The 24,800-nt window shown below is 41.8% G+C and overlaps 2 protein-coding genes across 4 annotated transcripts; both read left to right on the top strand.

Moving 5' to 3' along the window:
- The first annotated feature begins 294 nt into the window (after nucleotides 1-294).
- On the top strand, nucleotides 295-11,696 carry prdm15 (PR domain containing 15). 3 transcript variants are annotated; one of them, XM_087808261.1, is made up of 24 exons: nucleotides 295-405; nucleotides 861-900; nucleotides 981-1,074; nucleotides 2,702-2,855; nucleotides 2,930-3,082; nucleotides 3,140-3,245; nucleotides 3,300-3,377; nucleotides 3,447-3,656; nucleotides 3,808-4,011; nucleotides 5,174-5,268; nucleotides 5,340-5,427; nucleotides 5,496-5,663; nucleotides 5,726-5,820; nucleotides 5,891-6,022; nucleotides 6,227-6,379; nucleotides 6,501-6,664; nucleotides 6,818-6,897; nucleotides 8,438-8,557; nucleotides 8,629-8,760; nucleotides 8,865-8,948; nucleotides 9,415-9,590; nucleotides 9,661-9,741; nucleotides 9,818-10,042; nucleotides 10,578-11,695. In XM_087808261.1, the coding sequence occupies exons 1-24, from the start codon at nucleotides 307-309 to the stop codon at nucleotides 11,097-11,099; spliced, it is 3,453 nt and encodes a 1,150-aa protein (XP_087664387.1). In that variant the 5' UTR covers nucleotides 295-306; the 3' UTR covers nucleotides 11,100-11,695. The 3 variants fall into 3 exon arrangements, with proteins under 3 accessions (XP_087664387.1, XP_087664386.1, XP_087664388.1); XM_087808260.1 differs by having other exon boundaries at nucleotides 3,140-3,377; nucleotides 10,578-11,696; XM_087808262.1 differs by lacking the exon at nucleotides 295-405 and having other exon boundaries at nucleotides 840-900; nucleotides 10,578-11,694.
- Nucleotides 11,697-14,149: 2,453 nt separating this feature from the next.
- Nucleotides 14,150-23,865, top strand: ripk4 (receptor-interacting serine-threonine kinase 4). Its single transcript, XM_087808259.1, has 8 exons — nucleotides 14,150-14,544; nucleotides 17,134-17,425; nucleotides 18,395-18,543; nucleotides 18,627-18,676; nucleotides 20,987-21,145; nucleotides 21,219-21,328; nucleotides 21,995-22,229; nucleotides 22,293-23,865. Exons 1-8 carry the CDS (start codon nucleotides 14,363-14,365, stop codon nucleotides 23,579-23,581), a joined length of 2,466 nt encoding a protein of 821 aa, XP_087664385.1. The 5' UTR covers nucleotides 14,150-14,362; the 3' UTR covers nucleotides 23,582-23,865.
- Nucleotides 23,866-24,800: the final 935 nt, after the last annotated feature.

The following is a 24,800-nucleotide window of genomic DNA, read 5'->3' as shown; positions in this document are numbered from 1 at the left end:
CACACACAATGAAAGCAATGCTTTTTCCAGTTTGTCTTGATGGAGAGAGGTGTATGTTTTTGTGACTGTTGCAATGATGAGCTGTCCTTGGAGCTCTCACTTCAACTGACATCCAAAGTTTGCAAAAATGTTCTTTAATATGAAATAACTTGTAACTCTTGCATCGAATGACTAGCGTCATGAATATAAACAATATGGATAATAAATGAGCAACTGACACAGTAGTATATTAGAGATTCCCGCGTATTCGACATTTTAACTAGTGCGCCGTCTGCGAATACTGTCATTTAAACTACAGTTCCCACAATGCCCCGGATGTATCTGGTTTCCGGTCTTGCGCCGTCCCTGGAGCGGATTGTAACCCGGAGCCAGGATTCGCTAAATGAAGAGTCTCCTGCAGGAAAGGTAATGTACATTTACTGAAACTCTGGTGACATTTTCAACCCAATACTGCCGCGGACCGATAGAAAAGCTGCAGTTGGTCCGTCGAGGCCAGACTACGGGCTGTTAACTGCCTCCTCCGCCGCCTGCTTGGCGGTGAAAAGCGTCGACTCCGGTTTGGTGGTTTGCGTCTCCGGTCCATCCGCCATGCCGCCTGTTCTTTGTTACAGGCAGTCGAAGGCGAGCAGTGCAGGACGGAGTTAAAACCCGGCTACACACTGGGAACAACTCAAATCCCGGATTTGAGGCACTAGCTGGATTGCAGATGTGAAGCCTCACGTCTGTGATCTGATGTTTAATCTGGACTCGAGAGCTCACAGAATGATGCGATTATAAACCTGTTTAAAAGTTGAAATATGTCCTTCAAAGTTGTTGTTGTCTAAACTTGTGATGGACTCCCTTGTGTTCTTGGTTCACAGTGGATTAAAATGTCTGCGCAGACACCAGCAGAGTTTATCTGTGAGTAAATATCCAGGTGACACTAGTATAACACGAGTGTCAAACACAGCAGCAAATATTTACCTGTACGTTTGTCACAGGGTGCGAGGACTGTGGTCAGTACCATGACACCGAGTGTCCTGAGCTGGGACCCCTGGTGACGGTCCAGGACTCCTTCGTGCTCAGCCGTGCACGGTGAGGGTCTATCTGTGTCTGTGGTCCACACTAAACTGCATCGTCATCATTAACGTTAATATTTCATTGACTAACTGGGAGATAAAATGAAAGTCAATGTAAAAAAAATTAAACAATTCTAAGATTTCAATTTCATTCATTTTCTAAAGCGCTGAAGTGTTTTTTTTTTTTTTTTTTCCACTTTAAAATGCTTTGTTAAATATTTGTTATATACCTTATATTATTTTTTTTTTAATTCTGTCCGTCCTGAGAACAAAATAAACAAATAATTCCGTTAGTAATTTTTTTCCCCCCACAAATACTTTATCAAGGATGCACATGTTATAAAATTGAAGTATACAAAACAAGATGAAAACATGAAACTATTTGGCTTCTCTTTTTTTTTTTTTTTGCATTATGTGGTTATATGTATTTTTTACATGTTAACCCTTTTTCCCAACCGCCTTCAAGCAGTTCTACTTTTACTTTCAGTCTGTCCGCAAGCCTTTTTTTATAATGATGTTTTCGTTTTCTTAAAATCTGGACAATGTGGTAATCAAGTTTCTGAGCAGATCTTGTGTGTCCAAGGTTTATAACAGATCCAGTCAATGGGATTGTTTTGTGTAACTAAAAATATCATAGAAAGTAAATCTGAAAGAATAGAAATTTAAACTGGTTAATTTGAAAAATGTTTTTTTTTTCCAACATTGCCGATTTCTTCCAAAATTTTAATATCAAATTTAATATGTGTGTTTAATTTAAATATTATTATTGTTTTTTTTATTTCATATATATTTTAATGTTTATCAACCGTTTTACAGAATCTGAATATCAAATTTGACAAATATACATGTTAATATTTTATTCTTTTCATTAAATTGCATTTTTGACTCTTCACAACCAGACTACTAGATTATAAGGCTTCCTTGTATATGCTCCTGTACAAAGTTATCTTCCATAGACACGTTTTCCTTTTCAACAGGCTGCATCATACACAGAATAATGATCAGACTTTAGAGGACAGACTTGACAGTTTAATAAAGTTTACAGCTTCCTAAAATTACCTTAACTATGAATTTGGCCAAAACTATTCCGTATATTATATATAGAATAAATATTCCGAGTATTTTTACACCAGTTTTTTTTGTCCCCATTAAATCACACCATTGATGTAGAATTCAGAAACGACACAAGATGTGGACAAAGGGATATTTTCCTCTGGAGTGGGGGCTGCGTGGAATGTGATGGATGCTTTTGCCTTTTGGAAAACAGCCTGGTTCACATTCCATCAAATCACATTCTCCGTGTTGAACATGTAAACCTCCTTGAGAAGGAATTCAGCTTTTTTTTCATTTGACTTTCAAAACAAGAACAAACTAGTAAATAATGAATAAGTATTCGTGAAGGGCCTTTCTCAGGCCAGGGTCACAAAGCGCTTAAGCAACAAGACGATACATAGTTGAAAGACATGCTCTAATGTAGAGTTATTACAGTTTTTGAAAATTATAGAGACAAACAGAGCAGCCCCAAGAAAATTAAGAAAACCCTGCACAAATTAAAAGGTGTTAAGATGCTCAAGTACTTTAAGATAGTCATCAGTCCAGTAAAACATGTTTTAAATACTGATGTGGTCGATGTTGTGGATTAGGTCGTCACTGCCCAGCAGCCTGGAGATCAGACAAGTGTCTGAAGGGGTCGAAGGGGTGTTCGTCCTGCGCCGGCTGGTGAAGAGAACCAGGTTTGGGCCATACGAGGCGAAGCGTGTTCCTCACCTGGAGCAGGAAGGAGTATTTCCTCTGAAGGTGAGCGGCGTAACTCTTGGATTCCACTGTTTTTTTCATTGGTGATTGAACCTCTGTCCTGAATTCCCGAGCAGATCTTTCAAAAGGACGGCGTTGTCGTGTGTTTCGACTCCAACAGCGAGGACGACTGCAACTGGATGATGCTGGTGCGGCCCGCCACCGACCACCAGCACCAGAACCTGACGGTGTACCAACAAGAAGATGATGTTTACTTCAACACGTCGCAGGTTTGCGGATTGATTCTCGGGCTGTAAGACTTGTTTGTGACTCGCGCTGATGTTCAGGATGTTCTTCCTGGAACTGAGCTGAGGGTCTGGTACGGAGCTTTCTACGCGAAGAAGATGGAAAAACCTGTGCTGAGACCACTGCTGGTGCTGCCTCCTCCACCAGGTAGGAGAACACCTGACCATGTGCACTCCTGTACTGACACTCAGCTGTGTGCAGATGGGTCTGCAAACACTGACAAGTTAATCCCAGCTGCAGCTCTGGCGCCTCCTGTGGAGGAGGAAAAAGAAAACGCAGGTCAGCTCAGCGGAATATACATGTAAATCCTCTAAGCTATCACATTCTAGAGTCCACCTCTGATCGCAGGTCACATGATGAGTAACCACGACCAAGGAATGACGGTCACCGAGATGTCAGTAGAAGTGCTTCTACCACAGGAGGAGAGTGTCTTCAGCTTGGAAGAAGCGGTGCCTCGTCCTGTGGCCCGTCCTCTCCCCAAAAAAGGCCTGAGTCGAGGGGGGAGGAGATTGAAGGGTCGCAGATTAGGCACCGCTGCTGGATTTAACAGAACTAAAGGTAGTAAAACCTGCCTGCACAGTGGTCAACATCGGAACTGCTATTTTAATTATATGTTTGTTCCAACATTTTTCAAAGTCTCCCTTAAATCCCTACTTCCGTGTTTGAGCTTTGCTAATTGAAAGGCGGTATTCTGACTTGAACTCTGCAGATACGAAGCCTGGCAAGGAGAAAATCAAATCCGTCGCCTCAGAGGGAACGTTCAGCGAGTCTTTTGCTCCTGTGGTGAGCTTGGAGAGCCGTCCAGTGCTCAAGAGACACAAGACCAGGGAGCACAAGAGGGTTTACCGTTGCCCCCTCTGCAGCAAGGTCTTCCAGAACAGCAGCAACCTCAACAGACACGTCAGATCTCATGGTACGTGGAGAGAAGGGATTTTCTGGGACTCCTGTGTTTGTCTTATGTGTCTTGACCTTTTAAAGTACATATTTTAACTGTGTATTGTTAAAGCGCTTTACAAACAACTCTTACTTACTTATTTACTTGTTTACATGCTATTATTTTCAGGGAGGCTCACACAATAACTTGACTTTTCATCTCGGTCAATATCAATATATATCAAGATACAAAAACTTCATTTTCTTCTTTCTTTATTTTCCTCTTAAGTCAGATCTGAACATCTCAGAGGTTTTTTTAAATTGTTTATTATTTAAAGTCAAAAGTTAAACCCTCACAAGAAACATTTTACACTATTTTAGATAAATATAACTGGTATATTTTAGGTTTTTACCTGGCAAAACAAAAAAAATATGTAAAATTAGATGAGCACAAATTCACTAATTCTAAACCTTTATTCACAAATGTGATGTTTTATTTTAAGAGAACACAACAATCCCCTAATGTGTTTACAAAATAAGGTGGAGGAATGTCGTGTCATCCCTGACTAAAAACTTTAATTATCCTTTTAAAATCATCTCTCAACATTAATTTTGTTGGCAGTTTAGCACCATTTCCTCTCTGAATGTTGGCACAAACACAGCTTGTTTCCAATGGAGATGGTACTAATGATAATATTCTTTATATCTCCCAGTTAACACTGGCATGTTTTTATGCACCTCTCATTGGCTTGAGTTAGGGGGCGGGGTCTCATGTTAATGACAGGTCAGACTGGCTGCAAACACACCACTTTTACAATACACAGCAAATGCTTCAAAATGGAAAAGAAACATCAACTTTAAGGGTTTCCTTTCACTTTCCTGCAATTTACAAAGGCCTCCTAGCACCGTTTATCAGCCCCGCCCCGCTAACAATTCTAAGTAAGTTATATTTGTAGAGCGCTTTTCTTGGCAAAGTTCACAAAGCGCCTAAACAATCAATACAATACCCAATAAAATAGATGTTTAAAAGGTCAAGACAACACGAGACCAACATAGGAGTCCAAGAGAATTGTGTTTATGTGGAATTCACTGGCATATTTCGGTCTCAAAATTGATCCTCTCAACCATGTCTCTAACAAGTTATCTGACGACATATGTTGTACACATCTATCTATACATCTATCATGTCCTGATATTTCCAGGTGATAAGCTCTTCAAGTGTGATGAGTGTGACAAGTTGTTCAGCCGGAAGGAATCTCTAAAGCAGCACATCTCATACAAGCACAGCAAGAACAAGGTGAGTCAGTCGCCACAAAGACCTCTCTCTGTCTTTTCTTCAAGTTTAAAACCTCTATTTCTCCGTCGCAGCCCGACGTGGACTACAAATATAAATGCAACACATGCGACAAATCCTTCCGTCTGGAAAACGCCCTGAAGTTCCACAACTGTAGAACAGGTCAGTCCTCTCGTCTCACTTGAATATTCATGTGAACATCGTTTGCTCTTTTTCTTCCCCCTGGGCAGACGACAAGACGTTCCAGTGCGACATCTGCTCGCGCTTCTTCTCCACCAACAGCAACCTTTCCAAACACAAGAAGAAACATGGCGAGAAGCTCTACTCCTGCGAGGTCTGCAGCAAGATGTTCTACAGAAAAGACGTCATGCAGGAGCACCACAGGAGGCACGGCGTCGGTGAGATACACGTTTCTTTATCGTTTTAAATCACAGAATAAGACAGAAATCAACTGCAACAGGAGGAAAATACATGAAGAGGGAAGACCTGGAAACCAACGGAGAAGATGGAGCCAAGTACAGAAAGGAGCCGTCTCCATGTCCCATCTGTGGCAAGGTGGGTGTCAAACCCACAACCAAGTTCACAAGGTTGAGCTGAAACCTGCTGACTCAGCTTCTTTGCTCAGGTGTTCTCATGCAGAAGTAACATGAACAAGCATCTGTTGACTCACGGTGATAAGAAATACACGTGCGAGATCTGCGGCCGCAAGTTCTTCCGAGTGGATGTCCTGCGGGATCACATCCATGTTCACTTCAAGGTGAGTCGGTCATTGGGACTGATCACTGAGAGAAATAAAAAATGCTTGTACACAATCATTTCATATTATAAATGGATAAACAGTCAAGGTAACCACAGAAGAACATTTAACTGAGTTTGGTTCTGATCGAGGCTTCTGCCTAAAGTTTTGTTACTTAAACTGTTCTGATTTGACACTTTTACTTGAAGTGTTGTTCTGCCTCAGGACATCGCTCTGATGGACGAGCAGGCCAGAGAGGACTTCATCAGCAAGATCGGCATCTCTGCAGGAGACAGCGACGAAAAAGACGATGACGATTATGAAGACGAAGAGGACGAAGACCCAGAGAACCACAAGTACAACTGTAAGAAATGTCAAGTAAGTTGGTAACTAAAAACCTACTATGAAAGACGGTTTTATTTGATGCAGAATAGAGATTTATTGCTGCACATCTACGTTCTTTAGCTCTTAATGCACAAACCTGTCTCTGTGTCTGCAGTTGTCCTTCGCGAAGGGAAAAGAGTACCTGAAGCACATCATGGAGCAGCACAAAGAGAGGGGCTATGGCTGCGGCATCTGCAACCGCCGCTTCGCTCTTAAGGCCACATACAACGCTCATCTGGTGATCCACCGGGAGCAGCTGCCCGACCCAGCCGTGCAGAAGTAAGAAGCATGAGTTACCAGATCACATTTTCACAACTTTCTTTTCTGTCTCTTAACCTTAGTTCACCGTTCATGCCTACAGAATTTAACACATTTTTCATTTTTGGTGGGGAGATAATAAGAAAAATAGACTTCATTGCAGTATTTCTCCAGGTACATCCATCCTTGTGAAATCTGTGGTCGCATCTTCAACAGCATCGGCAACCTGGAGAGACACAAGATCATCCACACAGGTGAGGAAAGAAACATTACCTGATTTGACGTTAGTTAAAGGTCTAGAACACTTTTCTTGTTTAGCCCTTGTGTTGTCTCAGGGTCAAGGTGAACGACCCCCCATGTATCTATGGAAGCCATGGTCGTTCACCGGGACCCAGAGACGACACAAGGGATACCACAAATACATTTGACCCTGAGATAATACAAGGATAAAAAATTAAATAAAATGCAATTTTTATCATAATTCATTCAGTCATTTTTTATATAATTTTTATAGTTTCACACTGTCCTTCTATATTATGATGGTTCAATAATGACGTTACTCTGGATCAGCATTACGAGGCATTAAATAATAATAACTAAAAATTAAAACACCAGGGGCCTCACGTATAAAGATGTTCGTGGATTTTCTACTAAAAATGGTCATACACTCAAATTCAAACATTTCTCACATGGATCACATACTTAAATTTAAATTGGTGCAGACGAGCTCCAGTTTGAATGTTTATATTTTACATACACAGTTATTATGTTATACGTGATACTTTATTTAAAGAGACAATCAGGGGCTTATTTGAAACATCTTAAAATTGAGTTTAACAAGAATAAAACTGTGAATCAGTAACTTAAAGTGCTGAGTAGTGATGATGTTGTGAAGATGGTCTGATGGTCTGAGATTCATATGGATTTGTGACACAGCTGCACAACATGCACAAATTCTTATTACATTTATAAATTGAAAGCGTTTTGTTTACAAATTATCGAATTATGTGGCGGTTTATTTAAAACAGCTTAAGCTGCTTTCATTATGCAGCTTCAATAATCTGATGTGATGTCTTTTCACAAGAGCGTCTGTGACTCTAGAGAAAGACTTGAAGCATCAGACGCTCATAATTCCTTTACATTTTTCTGAAAAGCGTGAAATAGAGGATTCAAATATTCAGTATAAATGTCTGTCAATGTTGTCTTATTAAATAGAGATCATCCGTTTGGTGAATGACAACATATTTATAAGTTTGTGAATAATTTAATATTATTATAACATTTGTGTGTGTGTTAATTTTTGATCAATATTGATTGATAATGTAACTCTGATGTGAACATCTCATGATGACTAGTAAGGCTGACATGCATCTGAGCACAAGATGATGATGTACGCCACATACGAACATGTTGGGAAGTCCGACCTTTATAATGATATTTTCCTTATTCATACATATGGACTTGAACGTGGAAAATTATGTCTGCGATTTTTTTTTTTTGTGCGTACAAACCATTAGTACATGACAACCCAAGTCAATTTTGAGTCAAACGTTTGTTGAATCATGGTATCTTTGTTCGATATATAATGTCTGTGGGTCAGTTTTTCTTTCCATTTTTTGGTTATTACTTTTCATATTGAGGATTTTATTCCGGAAATGATTTGTGCACCCAAAGAAAACCTGTTTTTCTTGTTAATGTGCAAAAACACAAAGGCATCTTTTTTGTTTAATTTCTTCAAAAGTAGATTTGACTTTCTCATTCGTGAGCCTCTAAACACGTATGTCAACCATTCAGGTGTAAAAAGCCACGGCTGCGATAAATGCGGCAAATCATTCGCAAGGAAGGACATGTTGAAGGAGCACCTCCGAGTGCACGACGACATCCGAGACTTCCTGTGTGCAGAGTGTGGCAAAGGTTTGTGCTTTTTTTTCTTCCCCATCTTTAAAACACATTTTTTGTATTTTGAGTGTTACTCTGTTGTGCAGGAATGAAAACCAAACATGCTCTGAGACACCACATGAAGCTTCACAAGGGCATCAAAGAGTACGAGTGTAAGGAGTGCAACCGCAAGTTTGCCCAGAAGGTCAACATGCTGAAGCATTACAAGAGGCACACAGGTGAGGAAGGACTGGAGGAAATGAAAGAAGAGTGTCTCCTGTGGTTCTCGCCACAGCTGCTCTTTTTACTTCCGCTTCACAACTATTGAGTTTCTGACCTGCAGGTGTGAAGGACTTTATGTGCGAACTTTGTGGCAAGACGTTCAGCGAGAGGACAACTCTGGAGACGCACAAGCTCATCCACACAGGCGAGTGTCACTGATACTCAACATCCTCACATTCATGCGATGAACACGGATCTAACAAGATCATCTTATCAGAACTTGATGGACCTGTAAATGTCAATCTCCTCAATTAAGGACAATTGACAAAAAATTGTTGACACAACAATTGTGACAAAAATTGATAAATATTTCAATGTTATGGTACAAAATACTTTTATAACATCAGTCCCCTGACTTAATTCATGCAGCCCACAGGAGGTCAGAATAAAATGTAAAACTCATCATATAGCATGCTTCTGGCTGTAAATAATTAAATAATTGACATTTTACGTTTTTATTCACAACTGGTGAAACTCTATTACTGTTGTTTTTGTGAACATTTGTCATCACTCACAATGCATTTGAAAGTAGCTTGAACTTTAAATGAAGTAAAGTGCTTTTTTAAATAAATACACATGTATTATTTCTAAGATTTCCTCTCTCACCACAGTGGGGAAGACGTGGACATGTGCCACCTGCGATAAGAAGTATTTGACAGAGTACATGCTGCAGAAACACGTGCACCTGACCCACGAGAAAGTGGAGGCTCAGTCGTGTCACCTCTGCGGGACAAAAGTGTCCACTCGCGCCTCCATGAACCGCCACCTGAGACGCAAACACCCCGATGTGAGTTGGGAACAGTCAGGATGTTGAAAAGGAGTTTAGAAGAGGTGTCATGTCTAATGTTTCTCTGCAGGTGGTGCTAGTGAGACTGGATGAGTTTGATGATCTTCCTGAAGCGTCAACAATCGACGACTCGACGATCAGTATCGTGCAGGTGAGAGGTTGACTTTGGTCTCCGTTTCTGTCTTTGTATCCACATGAGACTAATTAAATTGACTCGTGTCCTCCAGCCGTCTCTGACTCTGGGAAAGGACTCGGTGTCCCAGGAGAGGCCCAGTCGGCCTCCTCGTCACAACAAGAAGAAGCCTCGAGTGGCAGCACAGCCGGAGCTGCAGGAAACTCAGGACTATATCGACTTCACTGACTCCAGACAAGAGCCCACGATGACCGGCTTCAACGCGGTCGTCGTGGGCGAGGAGACCGAGACCAGCTCTGCCGTGCAGAGTATTCAACAGGCGAGTCCCTCTAACCACCAACCAGGGCACTAAAGTTCTAGTGTAGACCTCTGGGCCACAACTTGTTTGTCAACACATCCTCCGTGAAGTGTTTCTGTTTCTTGTTGTCCATAATAATTGACCAGCGATGCGGAATGTATTACGTTATAGGGGCAACAATACGCTATATTGCGACACTGTAGGAACAAAAATGTATTTGTAGTATTGTCCGAGTGACTCTGGTGTTGCAGAATTTATAGACCAGATGACTCTTGACAAAGTCGTAACTGTCTTCATTTGTTTTGAAACCAAAATATGTCCACATCAGATTTCGACACTGATTGAGTCAACTGTATCCTCTCGTCCTCAGCCCTCGCTAGGTGTGCACAATTGTATTGTTCCTTCAGCTGCAGAGGACATACTGCCTGCTTTTCTGTTGACATATCGCAGCTGTTGGCAACAATAATTTATTTTTCTTTCAGTTAATATTTTAATATTTGAATTTATCAGCTTTGGTAGTTTTTAAACATTTAAGATAATCATTCTTCTGTTTCAGGTGGTGGTCCTGGCTGATCCGAACGCTCCTTCCACCTCCTCGCCCAGCTCTGTGGGCATGACCAACATCACCGTGGCACCGATGACCAGCTCTGCTCCGGCCCAGTTCACCAGCCTGCAGCCTGTAGCCGTCAGTCACCTCGGTGACCGTCCGCTCACGCTGGACAACTCCATCCTCACCGTCACGTTCGACACTGTCAGCGGTTCTGCGATGCTGCACAACAGGTCGGCTGAGCTCGGACAAGAGGGAGTGGGTCCCGGCGGCGCTGCCGGGTCCGTTGCCCACTTCATCAACCTCACCACTCTGGTCAACCCCATGACCCACCAGTTGGAGGCGCCCCTCCTCGCCTGGAAACCTGTGTCGGCGACCGAGGAGAACCAGGTTTCCTCGGTGGTGGAAGGAGCTCCTGTGGAAAGTGAGGCGACGCAGAACCAGGGTTCTGAGGCGGGACACGGCGTCCAGAACCAGATGAGCGGAGCACAGCAGCAGGGTGGAGCAGCCACACAGATGTTCAGCTACTAGAGTTGGACGTGCTTCACCTTCACTGACATCAGGAAACCTGTAGCTGACGATACACTGACTCTGCCAAATATTGAAACTCTATGACGACTAAAGTGAACGTTTGAACTGATGGTGCATGAAGACAAATCTGCTGCTGGAAGTGTAGAAATGACGTAGAATGTTAAACACGGACATTCGGATGATCCAGATATGGACTGTGGACTGGATCTTTTATTTTTGAGTATTTAGTAACTATGTCTGGGAAAGAGCGGGAAAACATTTTGTACTGTTATTTTTTTAAGAAAATGTTTATTTAAGAGGTGATTTATTGTCTTATTTCTGACAGCAACTGGTTTTATCTTCAAGACCTCTTATATGGCTCGCGTGCACAGGTGCTTCTGTTTGTGGTTGAGGCCTGGCTGAAGCAGAAGTCTGCTCTGGGTCAAGAGAGGTCACTAACTGGGTTGCCAAATTACCATCAGGGGTGATCAGGGTGGAAGTTTCATCCCTTTCAACAAAATGCCAATAAAAGAGGGTTCGACCTGAAAACCAAGCTCATACCGCCACTTAAAACCAAGCCCTGAGTATCCAAATGTACCATCTAGTCCTATAAACTCAATAATATTCAACATCACAGAGAGGTTTAATGTATCATTAACAGTTACAGTGAAACTCTTATAACAATCTTTTCTTGGAAAGTTTTATTGTGTAAATTATATCAACTTATATTTGTGGCTCCATCAGTTATCTTTCCTAGTACAAAGCTTATATTTCCATTCTTTTTATTTCTTCCGCTAAACACGGATTGTCCAGTAGATGGCGACAAAACAAGTGGAAGTCAAATCTCACGGCGACTTGTCGAAGACTGAGAAAAAGTTTAAATAAAATGAAGTTTCTTCTGAAGTGGAACAGGATCCTTAACGCAATAACAAGTAAGTGAATGAACTGTAATTGGAACTAATCTTTGACTTTTGAGATTGTGCTAACACCCCTGCTGCTAACAGCTAGCTACAGCAACAGCTAGCTGTTAGCAGAATCAAAAAAACGCGGTTAAAAACAAACTTTATTTAAGTAATTTCAAAACATTTACAGTAGGTTCAACCATACTGTTTATTATTTTTATACAGCAACAAATGTCTGAAATAACTAATGTAGGTTTTGCAACATTTATATACTGAAGGTTTGTTTTTGTTTTTTTTACTAGTGTTTTAATTTTTAAAAGTAATGAAATATTAAACCTAAATGTTATTCATTACAATCTCTATAGGGAATAAATTGTCATTTTATTTTGGACTCAAAACATACAAAACAGGTAGATACAAAGAAAGGAATGAACAACTGCGAATGTTTGGTACCATTTAGCAACATACTCTTTATTATTTAGTATTATTTACTCTTTAAATTAATTAAAAAAGTGAACACAAAAAGAATCGCTTTAACTAGTTCATTTTTTACATAAAATCCCATACATGTTGTACTACACATTGAGGTGGTAAATAAGTTGAGACCTTACTGAGGTTTTTGTGCCATTATATCTCTGTTCAAACCAGCATAATATCCATAAATGTCTTATTTTTCCATCACTGATTCTCTTAAGAATCTGTCACCAGCAGGTGTGTGTCAAGAAGCTCATAATAGACAACCATATTAAATGTTCAATTTTGGACATATCAAAGATTTATCCCAATAATATTGTGTTTAAGTGTCATTGATTGGCGATGAATAACACATGAAAGAATGAAAAAAGAAGAAATGTTAAAATAATTTAAAACCAAGTTGATTTATTGCCGGGATGTAAGTGTAACGGGCTGTAGCTGAAATAAAGCCAGTTCTAGTTTTACACGTCAAGGGTCATGACAGTGTTGCTTACAAAGTGTTACCGAAGATGTTGATCCTGATTTATCCTCGTCAGTGAAGCAGATGAAGGAGCTGGTTATTTTCCACATCAATGAAAGCTTCTCCGCCATTGTCATTCACAGGAGGTGCTGATGCCGCCCAGGAACCTTCAGAAGACACTAAAGGAGACTCTGAGGTATCGACTTCTTTGACTTCTACATAAACTCGGTGCCGTGTTTATTCTTCATACTCGTCCATCCTGTTTCTTATGCATATTATATTATATTCATAATTTAAGTAACTTTAATTGTTGGCAATGTGTCTAACAATAAACGATTTAGTTAATATTAAGTATAAATTTATTTAACTTTAACTAAAATTTAGAAACCCTGAATGAAGGCATTAAAAAACCCATTAATACAAAAAAAAGAAAAGAAAAGAAATGGGTTTTTTTTTCAACTTTATTTTTCAACTTTAAAGATTGAGTTGAAGTGAAAACGCAACTTTCTAATTATGTCAATAATAATATTCACAGTTCTTAATAGTCTTGAATTTTTTATTTATTTATAAATTAATTACTTTCTTGTGTACATATACAAAACAAACACAAACCATATGATATTTCATTTTGAAGTGTAATTTTCCCTTAATTGTTTTATTTGTATAAGGACTTTTGAATTTGTATCCTTTTCCTGAAAATAAAACATTTTCACCAGAAGTATCTTTTCTATGAACATCAATCAAAAATATAAAATAATTCATGTACTTTAATCACTTAAGTTAATTTAATGTGTTTTGATATTCAGCCTAATATAAGGTATTTTATTGAATTGAAGGTTTTTTTTTTAAATCTATGTAACAATATAAATAGAGCTTGAAAAACTTTTCATTTGCATATTTTTCCACATTTATCTTTAAACTTATAAAGACGACTACACCATGTTTACTTTCAAAGTCTGTCAACAAACCCATGTGATCCTGCAGGCCACAGAAGATGAGTTTACACATTCCACCAGACTTCTGGCTGCTATCACATAACCTCCTCATTGTCTCCACGTCTTCCTCCTTCTCTCCCGAGGGCGTCCGATTGGATGACGGCTCACACTGGGACAGAGGTGTGTTTATGAAAGCCAGCGCTCGCGGCTACAGGATGATTCCACCGTTTGGTGACACAAAGACAAGAAAATGCTCGCAGGACGGTCTGGAGCTCGATTTTCTGAAGCCTTATGTCACGTTACTCGAGTAAAAACACTGGAGGAAGTGATGTCAGAGCCGAGCAGACCCCACCCCTGTCCTCACCTGAAGAGGAGGGGCCACAGTCAGACTAGAGCAGAGGAGCAAACAAGGAAGAGCTCACAAGCGGCCAGGTTCGTGTCTGATCACTTCTCACGCCTTGGGGACGACAAAAAAAAAGGACAAAACCCCTTTGCTGGGTTCCGAACGCGGTCATGGATGTCCCAGATTCACCACATGGGAATATGGGCCTGCTGAAGACCTTCGACTCCTCTGAGTTCAACAGCTGGGAGAAGATCGGCTCAGGGGGTTTCGGGCAGGTTTACAAAGTACGACATGTTCAGTGGAAGACCTGGCTGGCCATCAAGTGTCCTCCGTGTCTTCATGTGGACGACAAGTAAGTGGTTTGCACTTCAGCCATGTCAATGACCTTTGCTCTCTTGTGTGTCGCCACACAAGTGGCTCTCAGGTGTTCAACAGACTTTTGCAATTGTCATTTAATGTCTCAAGTAACTTGGAAAGTCAGGTAGTGTGTGACTCACAGTTAAGAGACACAGACAAGAGTTAGATGTTTACATCCAGGCCAATGAAGTGAACCTGTCCTTAAAAGTCTCTAAATGTGCAGCAAATATTGTCTCCTTCTGTTCTGTGTGGTATGTGTTGTCATATGAACCTTGTCGAACACACAAGCGGATGATGACACAAGGCACACACAAATATTCTTTAGTTTGTTAATACACACCTACATTTCTGTAAATCATGTGACCTCATACAGGTCAGTGGTGCCAACTGTTGTTTGTATGGCTCCGGGAAAATGTGCTTATAGGGCAGAATCAATTCTTTATTATTATTTACACACCACAAACAATCATCTCTCTCTCTCTCTCTATATATATATATATATAGATCTATATATATAAATATAGATATTCTATGGCATGAGATTCCCTTCAACTTTATATTCCTTGTTTTGTTTTTTTTATTTACCCACTTAAAACATGTATTTTATTGTATAATGTTGTAAAAAAAAAAAAAGGTTCTTAGGACGTTTGATCACAACACGGTGTGTTCATTGAAAGTTAAGAACTGAACAAGTGATGAAGTTCAAAATGAAAAGTCTTTAAATGCACATCAGAATTAAGCTCTTTCGAATTGAGATGAATACATTGTTGCATGAGATGAGGTCATCCAGATCCTTCATTCATGTCCGTGCATGTGTTTTTGAAAAACCTGTGCGGATCCATCTTGTGTGTCATCAGCTGAGCTGAAATGCACCCAGAGACTTGGAGCTCGCGGCGAGATAAGATTGCAGCGAGGAATGACAAACACCTGAACCTGTGTCGCAACTCTAAGCATCCACTGAACCTGCAGCCCAGATGGTTATCTCCTTCAAACGTATGCGAGGCACATAAACAATCGTTTGACTGGCGACTTCATTGACCCACGCGCTGCATCCCGCGCCGCTGCTCAAAGGCAGCCTTTGTCTGCTGCTGCTGCTGTGTGGCACTGACAATAAAAGAAGCCGTCGGACCGGTCCTGCCGGGGTTCTGCATTAAAAACAGCGTTTGGAACAAATCCCTGCCCCGTGTTGATCTACGGCGCTCTGCAAAATCTTTCTCTTAAGTTAAACCTCACTTCAGCAACTTCCTGTCTTGTTATACTTGAAACTTAACTTTGTTTTTTAATCATAACTATCATAGCTCGACATCATTGACAGACCTCAGGTGGTGCTTAACTCCTTTGTTTCAAACTGAACCACACAAGGGGCCAAAACCTTTTAACAGTCTGTATCTGTTCCTTATCTTAGCTTAAACCCTGAATCATCTTCATGGGTGACATAATAAACATGAAAATTCATCTTGATTTTGAGCCAACTGTCTGGTGGTCCAGGTGAAGTCACTCGGTGTGCCAGATGTGGCCCTGAACCTTGTGGTTCAAATAGTCCTAAAACCCGGGGCCTCAAACTTAACTGGCTGGGGGTCGTTTCTTATGGAGACTCGGGCGCAGGCTGGGGGTCTTTGACAGGTTTGATTCACAGTTTGTTCTTTATTTTTATTGTTTTTTAACTGTCAATTTAGGGGCATTTTTGTCGAATTGTACAAGTAATTTTAGTTTATAAATCTAATTTCCCCAATGAATTTCCCCAAGGGATTAATACATTTCTATCTTGGGTATATAAATGATAACATTTAACTTTTAATCCTTAACCATCTGCCTACAATTGTTAAAACTTGGATAATAAATGGAGGGCCGTAGAATATTTTTATTTCGTTTTCCCGACATCTGTCATAATGAATTCTACTTCAATGGTCTGAATTTTCAACACATGTTGAAGAAACTAATTCATTATTTAAAATAACTATTTCTGTTTTAGACTCAAATATCCAGCTGTCTTTATCCGCCTCAATCGTCAGATTCCTTTAATGTGAAAAGGGCGCTCCAGAGTAATGAGCGAGGTTTGATAAGAGGTCGAGAAGTTTGAGCTCAGAGTCTCCTTCGGCATTCCTGACCGGACCAGAATGTCCTCAAAAAGAGCCACCAGGCATTTGGAATGCACTTCACGGTTCGGCAGGCCTGCTGGTGAAATCATTCCCGGGTTCAAACAGTTGACACTTTCAGGGCCGCTGGACATGTGGCTCTGGAGGAATTTGGGTCAGTGCTGATGTTCACTATTGCAGCTCAGTGAGCAGTGACCTTAACCCAGGGGTCATTTACCTTTTAGAGAGCAGACCAATGAGATGGTTCCTCCCTGCCTTCACAAACCACATTTCTTAAATATACTGAAGCAAATGGAGCTGGTTCAGGGCGCCCCCTGCCTCTTGCCCTTAGCAGCTGGGATCTTTCCATAACCCTGATGAGGAGAAAGACATGTGCATGTGTGTGCAGATATAGCTTTCATAATAAAGGTGATACCTGCTTAGAAATAAAACGTGTCCGAGTATGGAGCCCTGAGGATCCCTCCATGACAAAGTGTCTTTTGTTTCAGGGACCGCTCCGAGCTCTTGGAGGAGGCCAAGAAGATGGAGGCTGCAAAGTTTCGATACATTCTCCCTGTGTATGGGATCTGTGAGGACCCCCAGGGTCTGGTCATGGAGTACATGGAGACCGGCTCGCTGGAGACCCTGCTGGCCACCGAGCCGCTGCCCTGGGAGCTTCGCTTCCGCATCATCCATGAGACGGCGGTGGGAATGAACTTCCTGCACTGCATGAACCCACCGCTGCTCCACCTGGACCTGAAACCAGCCAACATCCTGCTGGACGCTCACTACCATGTCAAGGTAACCCTTGTTTTTAAATAAGTCCTTTGTTTGAATGTGATTAGGCTTAATGTTTAAAAGTCTTGATCTCTGTTTGATTCAACATCTTCTCAAATAAAATCAAATTACTCTCTTAAAAGCTATTTTCATTTTAATTGATTTTTCTTGTCAAGTCCTTTTTATTTATTGAATTTAACTGTTTCTACTTTCACTCTTAAAGCACCACGTACTAAACAGAAGTATTTACAGACTAACAACTATAAAACAGATAATCCCTGCACTAAATATCATTTAAATAACCTTTCTTTTACCCTAAAAACTAAATTCTAAACAAATTAATCTTGTTTTATCATTAGGATCTTTTAAATAATCTGCTTTTAATGTCTGATGCTGCTTCTATAAGTATCCTCGTAAAATCTTTATTGAAACTCCTGATTTATTATCTTTATTAAACCATTATCATAATGTTTATGGTTTATCATTAAACCTATTTTAATATTTTGGCTTCAAACTACTGATCAGTCAGCGAGTGGAAAAGTTGTTTTGTAGCATCTGAATGTGCGTGTTGTGAAGTCAGACCTGATGCAACGATTGAGGTAGTTTTCCAGAAAACCTCAGACCGTTTGATGTGTGATTTAAAGCTGTATATAACCTGGAAAGGAATTTTGGCCGTAAGCTGGTCCAATGTTTATGATCATTTTAAGATGACAGTCAGGTGTCTCCTCGGAGCAGGATTTAGGTGGGAACCTTCCCTTTCCCGTGTAAAGCCCTGATGTAAACACCTCACCCAGGCTTGTCCTGACAGGATTAATTCAGCGTCTATTGAATCTCTGCTGAGTGCGAACGGGCGTGCTCGCCTTGCCTCTGCCACAGGCTCAGACGTGGGCTTCATCACACCTCTGAGTTATCAGCTGCCACTCACCCAGTCAGCACATGTATTTGTTCATCAACTCTTGCCGTCAATCGCTCAATCTAATGTCTCTCTGTCAGATATCTGACTTCGGCTTGGCCCGCTGGAACGGCCTGTCGGCGGATGGCGACATCAGCAGAGACGGCTTCTGTGGCACCGTCGCCTACTTGCCCCCTGAGAGCATCAGCGAGAAGGACCGAGTGTCGGACACAAAGCACGACGTCTACAGGTAGGCTTATTTCAAACCTGGACTCTTCACTTTTCGCTCAATGATGTTATAAATTATTGAATTGCTTAATTCATTTTTAACAGTTTCTCTATCGTGATTTGGGGGGTCCTCACACAAAAGAAGCCCTATCAAGGTAAGACTGAAATGAACTGACGGTTAACTCAGATTTGACCCCGGGGCCACATTGTTTCTACCTCAATCCTCAATATAACTTTCTCATAGTAACTTGGTAAGTAGTCATTATTTGTAAAGCGCCTTTAGCAGGCCATGGACACAAAGCTAAACAATACACAGTTAAAAATGCATACAAATTAAAAAACTTGAGAAGTTCAACACAACACATTGACAAACAAAGCAGCTCTAGAAGATTAGGAAAAAACCTGCACAAATGAAAAGGTCTTAAGATGCTGCTTGAAGGGGGTGAGTAGACTCTGTCAAACGCTGAGGGAGAGGAAGATCGTTCCAAAGCTTTCCAAAGGATTTCTCTCCTCTGGTCCAGAAGCATGTGCGCGGAACCATCATACATTTTTTTACAATCTTCTTTTCTTTCCTCAATTTTCTTTTCAATTTTGTGATTAGTTTTTGTTTTATAATGCATGAATAAATTATCATTAACGAATAATATACAACAAAATAGATTTCAGAATGTTTTTGTGTAGCCTGCAGCAGTTACACTATAAAATATCCTTAGTTACCTTTACCATTTCCTTTTTTTATCCTTACATAACTCTGGAACTTTCAATCTTCCAACATGTAAAGGCTCTTTTCTTTCACACAGAAAGCTTCTTGGCTCCTCAAACGGGAATAAAATCTGCAACTTCTTCCTGATAAATCACCTCAAATTCTGCCAGTTTTATTTTAATTTCAAATTAAATAGAAATATTTCCCTAATCTTTATCATATGTATCTTTGAATATAAATGTATGTTATTAAATAATGTTTGAGTTGCATTATCTCTAAAAAGAAAGGAAAAATGAAAGGTAAAACATATAAACCTTCAAACATGAGCTTGTTTATTTCCCAAGCTCATTATATATTTTGCTAATTTTTGTGTATAAATGAGGAGAAATCAATGTGGAGTTGTACAAATAAGCGTCTCAATATGTGTCTAAGAGTATTTCCTGTAGTTATACATACAAAATAAAAACCATGCATATTTGTTATTTTATATTTCATTGGCTTTATGTCAATGTTACAATAGTGTGTGAACAAGTAAACAAGCTCATACACATGTAGCTGCCTGAAGAAATGCTCAAAGAGATGATGATGTTGAGGTCATTTATAGTGGGTTGTTCTACCTCTGAAAACGTTGGACGCTCTGCATGCACGTGTAGGTGTGTGTGCACAGGTGTTACTTCTTTATCTTTGTTTACTCAGAGAATTCCGCAGCACGCAGGTGGACTCTGCCAGGTTTATTTTTCCCAGGCGTATCAGGTAGCAATATACTTGAAGACGTTGTTCTACGGTCACTAATGGCGCCGCCCATATTGATCCAGACGTAATTAAACGGTGAGGAATGGCTTCCCATTCTTTTCCTCCTCCACCTGAGCACGTTATTGTTGCTGCCCAAGGAGGCGAAGTACCTGTTTTTTTAAAAGCCTCTTGTTTGCTCTGAATCATCCACTTGGCTGATTCTACAGACCGGTAAAAGGTGGACGAGGAACTTTTTGTTTTTCAATAGGACACACAACATTCCATTGTGTTTCCACTGACAACTCCCTCAGTGTTCTCCTGTCGTAACACCTGCTTATTTAAAAACATGATGTCACTTCATACTAAACTAATCACCTCAGTTTAGAATTGTTTGCACGATGATATATCCGGGTATTTTAAACCAGTAAATCGCATATTCAACTGGTGCCTTATTGAGTGTGTTCATATAAATGTTGGTCGATATTGAGCTGGCAGATAAGACGTATTAATGGTTGTTTTTTGTTTTGTGTATATTGAAAAAAAAGGAGATAGAATTGGGGAATCAAGGTAACAAACAAATAATGTCGTGTATAGAGCAACTGGACCGTCTTCAAAGATGATTTAAAGTAAAATCTAATAAATATATAGATTGATGGATAAAATGATAATGAAGGGGATCAGAGAACATGGCATATGTTTGAACATAAATGTCATATGTTCAAACCAAATCGATGTTTTACTTCATGAAATGGCTAAAATTAAATCTGAATGTGACCCAAAAACTAAAAAATACACTTGAGAATAGTGGAGACATCGACGATCGGTGAGATGAGTGAGTGAAGATGACAAATTCATCTACTTTGAGAAGTAATAAACATCTGAGATTCGTTAAACTAGTGTTCTAAAGAAGAGAAAAGTGAGTAATTATCAGGAGTCTCTCTCTGTTGCATTAATACTGATGCAGATTGTGTATTTATTACTACAATTTGACTAGAATATCCTCTAAATATATGGTGTATCCCTCCACCAGGGGAGAACAACTTCCTGCAGATCATGCTGAAAGTAGTGACGGGGGTTCGCCCTGACCTGGGTTTGATTCCACGCTCTCGACCGGCCGCCTGCACCGGCTTCCTGCACCTTATGCAACAGTGCTGGGTCCCGAACCCCAGTAACAGACCCACCTTCCACTGTGAGTCCACTTCTACACGTCCTTTATCTTCCTTTTTTTTATTGTGTCCTGAACTCATGTTCGTGTCTTTCAGACATCACTTCTGAAGTTGAGGAGCTTTGTTCCAAACCTCAGGAGGAGCCCAAGACGTCCACTTCCTCAGATCCAGACCCGCCATCTTGTAATCCGTTAACCTCAAATCAGGTACTAGGCTTTAAAATCTCTCATTTCCACCCGAGTCCAAAACTGGATCGCACAACACACACGACAAACAAGCAAGAATGACACTATGAAATCATCCAATCATTGAGACTCGGAACAAGATTTCATCATCTTGGTCATTATGAACGTGTTCCGAAAATGTCATTGAAATATGTTCTTCAGTTTTTGAGTTATTTCACTCACGGACAGATGAATTCTGACCTTTACATAACTCCCTCAGCTAAGCGGAGGCTTGACTAAGATGTCATTTTAAACTAACATAACCATCTGTTTTGACTAGCTTAGCATCCACTGGTGTAGCATCTAGCTGACTTATTTGCTTCCTGATATTCTCCAAACTTGATTGATCAGAATTATATCTGATGAACGATTGTGTCACGGGAGAGGAATGTTGACTGATGGGATTGGAAACCGGTGTCCCGTGTCACTTCCTTCCCTGCACTCGTGTACGTGACCACTTGACAAAGTCAGAGTGTTGAAGTGACTCAACAATGTAGCAGCTGATCCGAGTGTCAATATTGAGGCGGAATGAACAGAATCTCAAGACGGCCTCAAACATACCTGCGTGATGGAATGTTGAAAATGCTGACTGTCAAAAATCCTGAAGAACAGTAGTTCATTGTCACTTTCTGGTTGTTCCGTGTCCAGGACAACAAGCCGGTGCGTCCGAAGTCGGCGATGCTGCCGGAGAAAGATTACAGTCTGTCGGAGCTGCTCAGTCACATTGACTCGGGGATCTCGCAGAGCTTCGATCGAGTGAAGGAGGCCGGCTGCCACAGCAAAGAGAACACCTCCAAGAGGCTCTCTGGCTTCTCCTCTGCTGACTCGGCGTTCTCCTCGCAGGACTCCATCACGCTGTCGTTTGAGAAGGAGAGCGCATACGGTGAGTGAGAAGATTCCATCATGTCATGTCGAGCCATTGGTGACCAACGTTTATCAAACACAGATTCTACCGAGGTTCACAAGCGGAAGCTCTGCGAGGCCATCAGGACCAAAGACACGGCCAAGCTCATGAAGATCCTCCAACCCCAGGACGTCGATCTTCTCCTGGACGGAGGCGAAAGTCTGCTGCATCACGCCGTCACCTTGGCCAACGAGGAGGCCGTCAAGTTCCTGCTCCTGAACAACGCCAATCCCAACCTCGCCAACGCACGTGGCTCCACCCCTCTTCACCTGGCCACGGAGAAGCACCAGAAGCCCTTGGTGGAGCTTCTTCTGGGTCGCAGGGGCACGAGCATCAACGCCAAGGACGAGGACCAGTACACGGCTTTGCACTGGGCCGCCCAGAACGGAGACGAGGCGATCGCACGCCTCCTGCTGGACCGCGGCGCGGCCATCAACGAGACGGAGGGTCAAGGGAGGACGCCGGCCCACGTTGCCTGCCAGCACGGTCAGGAGAACGTCATCAGGGTGCTGCTCAGCCGCGGCGCCGACGTGAAGATTAAAGGAAAGGACAACTGGACTGCTCTTCACTTCGCAGCCTGGCAGGGCCAGCTTGCGATCGTCAAGCTGCTGGTGAAGCAGGCGGGCGCCAACGTGGACTGGCAGACCACGGACGGGCGCACGCCTTTGCACCTGGCCTCCTACAGGGGCCAGTACAGGGTCGCCCGGATTCTGATCGAGTTAGGGGCCGACATCCACAAGACCTCCGCTGGACTGAACACGCCGCTGCACGTGGCAGCGAAGACGGGCCACACCAGCACCTCCCGCCTCCTGATCAAACACCAGGCCGACATCCAGGCCCAGAACTCCCAAGGGCTCACCCCGCTCCACCTGGCGTCCCAGCACGGCCACCTGGCCACCATCAAGATGCTCATCGAGGAAGGAGCCGACCCGTACAAGTCCACGCCTTCCCTCCGCACTCCGTGTCACGCCGCGGCCGAGAACGGACACTGCGACGCGCTGAAAGAGCTGCTCCTCCACTGTCCAGACGGTGGCGCTCTGCTGGACGAACAGGGACTGGGCCCGCTGCACTTGGCCATCCAGGGAGGATACTCCAACATCATCAGCATGCTTCTGCCACAGGAGTGTGACGGCGCAGTGACTGAGTCGCCCTCAGAACCCGCAACGCCATCAGAACCCGTGACGCCCACCGAGCCCGAGTCGCCATCCGACCCAGAGACCCCCGTGGCTCCAGAGCCCAAACCTTTCCAGAGAAAAGTCGTCATCTTTAAACTAACTGAACACAACAACGACAGTGTTTTGCCTTCAAGCTCCCCGTGCGCGTCATGCTAACATCACAAGATCCAACTGTACAGAACTTTTTTAGTATTCACCCTCTGATGTGGCCTCACCTTGACCTGCTGATCCTTTAAAATGACTGTATATATGTAAATACTCTTTTTTTTAAGTGTTTTTGACATCCTTTTATACTCGTCAAGCTCCTTTTTTATAATGAGAAAATGAGATACAAGAAGCCTTTGAAATGTCTTGCACTCTAGCGGTCGCCCTTCATAAGTCGTGTACCAGTGACATGTCAGTGCTGCTTCACAGAGTCCAATTAAAACATGTTTCAACCATGTTTCGTGAAGCTCTTTTCTTTCGTGTCCTGTGGAAAATATTCAAACTCAAAAGACGCATCGGTATGAACCATTTTTATTTTTGCTATTTAGTAGATTTACATCCATATTAAACACCTCGGTTGTTTATCAGATGAGTTCTGGTAAAGACTCTCGTATCTTCCATCTTGGATAAGCGATGACACTAAAATTACACCTTAAAAACGAAGCATGTTGTGTGTCTCGTTGGCATGAGCGTGATGATCATCATCATGACTCCGTCTGCTCTCCAGGACCCCACTGAGCATGCTCAGGTTGGCACCGAGCATGGGAACTGCCCCTGAGGGGGATCACAGGCTGCAGGATGATGAATGAGGGAGTGAGAGGGGGAAAAAAAGGGGCGATGGTTTTCTACCTGTAAATCCAGGCTGTTGGCTAATTCCTCAGGACACTTTAACTTTTCATCACTCACTAAAATCCACATCCCATCCCTGACGCCTCAGGCGCTTGACTCTCCGTAACCCGAGCAACGGAGCACGGGCGGCTGGGGAGGGTAATTGTCCTTCTTTATAGGTGTGTTTGCAGAGAGACAGAAGAGTGAAATGTGTGTAATCTGAGGCGCTTTTTCTTTTAAGGAGGGGGGGGCATGTCACTCTGCACTGTTGCCTGGAGTCTGCTTCTGCTAAGATTGAAGGGAAATATAATTCCATCTCTGGAATGATTTAGAGTGCTAAGATAATGTATTTATGTGAGTATTCTTTGCACCAAAAATACTTTGTTTTCATAATACAGTTCTTAAGTTATTGCTTATATTAGTATATTCTTCATTTATGTATATTATTGGATCTTTTTTAATGGACTTTTCTCCTTTAAAAAATTGTTTTAGAAACAAATTTGATCCCTACTTTATTCTAGAGAGGATTCTATGAAAACATACACAAGTTTCTTTTCTTGAA

The sequence above is a fragment of the Callionymus lyra genome, chromosome 14, assembly GCF_982586985.1.
Source record: "Callionymus lyra chromosome 14, fCalLyr1.hap1.1, whole genome shotgun sequence".
NCBI lineage: Eukaryota > Metazoa > Chordata > Actinopteri > Syngnathiformes > Callionymidae > Callionymus > Callionymus lyra.
Note: the sequence above shows the minus strand (reverse complement) of the source record. Positions and strands in the feature narration are given on the sequence as shown.